The sequence below is a fragment of the Gastrolobium bilobum genome, unplaced genomic scaffold (genome assembly GCF_033153095.1).
Source record: "Gastrolobium bilobum isolate Gb01-03AN ecotype WA unplaced genomic scaffold, APGP_CSIRO_Gbil_v1 utg27305, whole genome shotgun sequence".
NCBI lineage: Eukaryota > Viridiplantae > Streptophyta > Magnoliopsida > Fabales > Fabaceae > Gastrolobium > Gastrolobium bilobum.
The window spans coordinates 197936-204632 of record NW_026897244.1 but is presented as its reverse complement, the minus strand read 5'-3'; the positions used below and the strand labels follow the sequence as shown (position 1 = coordinate 204632).

At 42.3% G+C, this 6697-nt stretch overlaps 1 protein-coding gene across 1 annotated transcript; it reads left to right on the top strand.

Annotated features, from left to right (window-relative positions):
- The first annotated feature begins 416 nt into the window (after positions 1 to 416).
- On the top strand, positions 417 to 5591 carry LOC133305160 (uncharacterized). The gene is made up of 5 exons (XM_061505288.1): positions 417 to 532; positions 616 to 762; positions 850 to 1099; positions 4374 to 4525; positions 5528 to 5591. The coding sequence occupies exons 1-5, from the start codon at positions 417 to 419 to the stop codon at positions 5589 to 5591; spliced, it is 729 nt and encodes a 242-aa protein (XP_061361272.1).
- Positions 5592 to 6697: the final 1106 nt, after the last annotated feature.

The following is a 6697-nucleotide window of genomic DNA, read 5'->3' as shown; positions in this document are numbered from 1 at the left end:
TGGCAACGGGCGGGCAGACTAATCTCGTGGCTGAAACTCTTGCAGCCGTTCAAAGGGAGTTAGCTGATAGCCGGCAAGCCAATGAAAATTTGTTAAAGATAAATGAAAACTCGCGGAATGCTATGGCCGCGATGATGAACGAGTTGAGGACGTTGAGGGGTGTTAGACATGAGAACCGGCAACCCACTCCTCCTCTTCACACTGCCACGCCTTCTCCACCTCTTTTACATGAAGAGGGTGTAGTGGGTAACAATGAGGGTGAGGCTAGTCACCATTCTGGAAGTCATAGTCATAGTCATCACACCGAGGTTCGTCAACCACGTGTTGAGCATGTTGATGAACACGAAGCTGAAGAAAGGAGATTGACGGCTTTTCGAAAACACAAACCTCCTTCTTTCAAGGGAGGATATGAACCAATGGCGGCAGAAAAGTGGCTCCAGGCTATGGAGAAAATCTTCAGGGTGATGAGATGCCCTGATGCAATGAAGTTGGTCTACTCCGTGTATATGCTGGAAGAGGAAGCCGAGGATTGGTAGTGCAGCCCTTAGAAGCTGAAGGCCGGGAAATCACCTGGCGGTTGTTCGAGACGTTGTTCTTGGATAACTACTTCCCTAGGGAGGCTAGGGAACAGAAGCAGAATGAGTACAATGACCTAAAGCAAGGGTCGATGTCAATTGACCAGTACTTTACTAAATTCAATGAATTGGTGAAGTACGCCAATTATGGGAGAGCCCTACCTACTCCAGCTGAGATGACCTCCAAGTTCCAATGGGGTCTGAATGAGAAGATGTCTCGGAAGATGTCAAATTGTGACATCCGAGAGTTCAGCAGATTTGTGAATCAGTGTAGGAAGGTAGAAGAAGTATACAAGGGGTCCCAGTCCAAGAAGTCTCCTGAGGCCCAGGCAACTAATGCCAATAAAGCAACGGGCTCAAGTTATTGGAAGAATAAGAAGATGAAAGGCAAGAAGCTAAATGTGAACAACCCATTCGACTTATTCAAGAAGTCCAGGACTCAAAAGAATTTTGTGGATAGAGGCCCTCCTCCCAAGTGTAAAGGGTGTGGAAAAGAACATAGAGGTCCGTGTGCTACGGGTGAAGTTATTTGCTATAAGTGCGGAAGAGCCGGTCACTACTCTAGGCAGTGTCCTCAGAATGAAGCGAGGACTATGGCAGTTCAAGCTACTGTTGTTCCTGTCTCGGTTGTTCCACCTATGATATAGTCCTAGACGGTTGGTAGAGTGTATACCATGGACCGTCAGCAATCAGAAAAGGCTCCGAACCTTGTGAAAGGTATAATTTATATTAATGATATGAATATTGAAGTTTTGTTTGATTCAGGAGCTACACACTCTTGTATGTCTGATTTTATGGCCGTTGGGCTAAATCTGTAATTGTACGACATTTCTCCTCCTATGAAAGTGGTGACTGCTACTGGAGAGGAGTGTTATACATCAGTTTTATGTAAGGATGTTGAGTTTAAATATGAAGGCCGAGATTATGTGCTGGATTTTATTTGCTTACCTATGATAAGCCTTCAAGCTATCTTGGGAATGGATTGGCTATCAAAGAACTGTGCTATGATAGACTGCTGTGGAAAAAGGATTGTGCTTTCTGCTGATGATTCTGCTACTAGTTCTTCCCCATATCTATCTGTGTTGCAGGTTAGAAAGGCTTTGAGGGTCGGGGCATTGGGATATGTCTTTGTGGGGGGTTTAGTGGGCGGAAGTCATGAGGAGATCGACAATATTTTTGTGGTGAAGGAGTTTGTGGATGTGTTTCCAGATGAAATTCTGCAACTTCCGCCTCATAGAGAGATTGAGTTCACGATTGATCTATTGCCTGGTGTGGGGCCTATCTCTCTGGCTCCGTATTGGATGTCACCACTAGAATTAGCCGAGTTAAAGAAGCATATTGAGGAGCTTTCGGCTAAGCAGTTTATCATGCGAAGTGTGTCCCCGTGGGGAGCACCAGTTATATTTGTTAAGAAGAAGGATGGTAGCATGAGGTTGTGCACTGATTACCGTCAGTTGAATAAGGTTACCATTAAGAACAAGTATCCTCTCCCTCGCAGAGATGATTTGCTTGATCGGTTGAGGGGTGCTTGTGTCTTTTCAAAAATTGATTTGAGGTCGGGTTATCATCAAATCTGATTAGGCAGGAAGGTATTCCGAAGACTGCCTTCCGATCTATATATGGACATTATGAGTATCAGGTAATTCCATTTGGACTCACTAATGCTCCGGCGGTGTTTATGGATTATATGAATCACATTTTTAAGCCGTTTCTGGATCAATTCGTGATTGTGTTTATTGATTATATCCTGATATATTCCAAGAGTAAGGAAGAGCATGAGGATCACTTGAGAACTGTGTTGCAAATTCTTAGAGAGAAACAGTTGTATGCAAATCCTTCCAAATGTGAATTCTAGCTTTCTCAAGTGCAATTCCTGGGTCACGTCATTTCTGCTGATGGAGTGGCGGTTGATCCTAGCAAAATAGAGGCAGTTATTGATTGGGAGAGACCCAAGACTGTAACGGAAGTAAGGAGTTTTCTTGGTTTGACTAGTTATTACCATAGATTTATTAAAGAATTTTCGGCCATGGTTTTGCCACTGACCCGTTTGACCCGGAAGGATACTCCATTTGGTTGGACGCAAGAATGCGAAGAATGTTTCCAGAATCTTAAGGAAAAATTAACAACAGCTCCTGTGTTAGTACTTCCTGATCCGGAAGGTGAATTTGAGCTATACAGCGATGCTTCCAAAAAAGGATTGGGATGTGTGCTGATGCAAGATAGGCGGGTGGTAGCTTATGCATCGAGGCAATTGAAACCGCATGAAGAGAACCATCCGACCCACGACTTGGAACTTGCTGCAATTGGTTTTGGGCTGAAACAGTGGAGGCACTTCTTGTATGGAATGAAATTTGCAGTATTTAGTGATCACAAGAGTTTAAAATACTTGTTTGATCAAAAGGAGTTGAATATGAGACAACGACGGTGGACCGAGTTCCTAAAAGACTATGATTTTGAAATGAAATATCATCCTGGCAAGGCTAATGTTGTAGCTGATGCACTGAGCCGTAAATCTGTGAGCTTAGCAAGCATGATGATTAGAGACTATGATGTGATTGAGAGGTTCAGAGATATGAAATTATCTAAAATCTTTCCATGTAGAATTTGTGGCATCGAAATTACAAGCATGGAAAATGAAATAATGACCAGAATTAAAGAAGCTCAACTGCAAAATGAAAGTGCTAAACGACTGAAAGGTCAGAGTGGTGTATCCTGCAATGACGAGGGCATACTATTATATCAGGGTCGTATTGTTGTACCTAGGCAGTTGGCGGAGGAAGTAATGACAGAGGCTCATAAGGGTCAATTCACAGTTCATCCGGGAGCTACAAAGATGTATCAGGATCTAAAGATTAATTTCTGGTGGCCTGGTATGAAGAAAGACATTGCCGAATTTGTCTCTAAGTGTCTCATTTGTCAGAAGGTCAAGATTGAGCATCAAAAGTCTTCTGGTATGTTGCAACCTCTGGATGTTCCTGAATGGAAATGAGAGAGTATCTCCATGGATTTCGTAGTGGGTTTGCCGCGAACACAGGCTAGTTATGATTCTATATGGGTGATTGTGGATTGATTGACAAAATCCGCACACTTTTTGCCAGTACGGGTAGACTTCTCTGCTGAGAGATTAGCTAGGCTCTATGTGAAGGAGATTGTGAGGCTTCATGGGGTGCCTGAGAGCATTGTTAGTGATCGGGACCCGAAGTTCACTTCTCGCTTCTGGGGAGCATTGCAGGAGGCTTTTGGCACTCAGTTGAGACTGAGCACTGCTTATCACCCATAGACGGATGGTCAGACTGAGAGGACCATTCAGACGTTGGAGGATATGCTGAGGGCTTGCACCCTGGAGCAGGGTACTGCATGGGATCGATATCTCCCGCTGGTTGAGTTCTCTTATAATAATAGTTTTCATGCTAGTCTGGGTATGGCTCCCTACGAGGCCTTGTATGGTCGCAGGTGTAGGACACCTACTTGTTGGTCAGAGGATGGGGACTTGGACTGGATTTTGTTCATGAGACTACTGAGCAGATCAAAATGATTAGGGATCGTCTGAAAAAGGCTCAGGATCGTCAGAAAAGTTATTATGATCTCAAGCATCGGCCTCTGGAGTTTGAAGAGGGAGATAATGTATTCTTAAAGTTATCACCGGTTACGGGTGTTGGACGAGCTTTGGGAGTGAGGAAGCTGAGTCCGAGATTTATTGGACCCTACCAGATTCTTCGTAGGGTTGGACCGGTTGCCTACCAGCTTGTCTTACCTCCTCAATTATCAAATTTGCACGATGTATTCCATGTTTCTCAGCTGAGAAGATATGTGGCGGATCCTTCTCATGTGGTTCAACCAGATGATGTGGAGATTCGGGAGAAATTGAAAACTCCTGTTGGGACACTGAAAATACTCGAAAGAGATGAGAAGAGGCTGAGGAATAAATCCATTCCTATAGTGAAGGTCCAGTGGGAAGGAAGGACGCCTGAAGAGTCCACTTGGGAGCGGGAAGATGAGCTTCTCCAGCAGTATCCTGAGTTTAAGGACAGGTATGTTCTTGATTTTGCGGACAAAATTGCTAAAAGGTGGGGTGACTATAATAGCCCTAACCTAATTAATTAGTAAATTAAATGTGATTGAATAATTAATCATGTAATAGTGAGTAAAATTAAGTGTAAGACTTAATTAAATGAATTGGAGTCACTTTGGAGGTAAAAAGTGTACTCTGTGAAAATTAAGGGGTATAAAGGGGTGTAGGCAAAAGTACCCAAAATATAAAAATAAAAGTGGAAATATTCCTAGAATAATATTTCAGACTTTTGGGTAAAGCTTGGTAATTAATGGAGTTAAATAGATAGATGAGTTGATACCCACCTAAAGTCACTTAACTAATGTAAGTGACTTAAAAAAAAAAAAAGACCCTTTGTCCCCCCCCCCCCCCCCCCACAAACCCGTCGACCAGAAAGAGAAGAAAGAAGAGAAGAAGAAGAAGAAGATAAAGGGAAGAGAAGAGGGAGGAGAAACCTAGGGTGAGTGATTCTCAACCGCTTTCCTTGATTCAAAAGCCTAAACCACTTAGAATCTCGCCCTCATTCATAATACTAGCTTGGTTCTTAGTGGGGAGCTTTGTGTTGTGAGATTTCTTCTCTCAAAAATCCGCCCCTTTGAAGGTTGATGGGGTTTGGAGAGCATTTGGCTCTTTGGAAGCTTGAGGAACGCTCATTGCATTGTTGTATGATCATTGGTGGTAAGCTTCCACTCTCTTTCACACAAAATTTCTTGATTTTGCATGAGTTAGGGTTTTATGAATAGTGCTTTGGGGGTTTATGATGAGGTGAGTAAATGAGCTTAGATAGTCAAATGATTATACTTGGGAAATTGCAAGATTTAATGCTTGATGTTGGACTTTCTTGCATTGGTAATCAATAGTTTGGTTTGGTTGGTTATTAATTATGCCTTTGTTATGTTAGGGTTGAGGCATTGGGACCAACCTTGAGTGACCAACCGTTGGAGCAAGCTATGGAGCTTGATTAGCTCTTTGGAATAGGTAAGTTCATGCTTTTGTTGTGGTATGAATTGGATAGTTTAGTTGATGAATATGTGATATTCTTGAATGCAATATGTTGATTGTATTACACCTTGGTGTAGGTGTGTACTTTGCAAGTTATAGCTTGAATACAAAGTTGACTAGTTGTGGAACCTGTTGGTGGTGAACAAAGGTTGACTGAAGCTTTGAGGTAAGCCTTCGGACCTTGGGTGTAATTCCCTTGATTGTTTCACCAAGCCCTGAATGGGTAGTGGTTGTGATAGTGTTTATAAATGCAATAAAGTAGTTTAATGCTTTGTTATACGTATGTCTATGCATTTTGTGTGGCATAGGATGGTGTTTCCCTATGTTTTGTATGTTGCATGACGATGCGTAATTCATACTTGGTAGTTTAGCTAGCCAGTAGGACTATTTGCATCTAAGTATCCTTAGGACAACTTGAGGGCTCGAGGGATTTCTCCTGGAGATGTTATTTACACTTTGCATAGATATGTATTTACTGCATTATTATTATTATTGCTATTACACTGATGTTGAATTGTGGGGTGGAGAGATGCTCCAAGGACCCCTGGTTTACTGGATATATTCGTATATCTCACCCCATGTTGTGGGGACCCCTTTTCAGGAAAGGATGCTGCAGGAGCCACCAGTGGCAAGTGCCGTATTTGGATTAGTGATGCATGAAGATGTTGCACTTTTTGGGATTATATATATGACATGTAGAAATATCATGTATAGGAGTTATATTTGAAAGCAAATCATCACATGTATACCATGCTTTATTTGATGGACTTAGCCTATGCTCATTTCTTGTGGTCTCTCTTTTGTTGTTGGGAACCAAGGATTTGATCATAGTGTTTTGTAACTAAGTCTCATTATTCTGTAATTAAGACATGTTGGATACATGTACATGATGAAAGGATATGCATGTTTCTTTTGAAGTGTATGTATCTTGAAAGAGCAAAGAACCATCTATTGAAAGGATTCTATGATGTCAATTAGGTGTAATAACCCTTGAAGAATGAATGGGGAATGGAGTTTCCCCAAGGAACACACCCAAAAACAGGGGAGACCAAGTCTGCCCCAGGTGGAG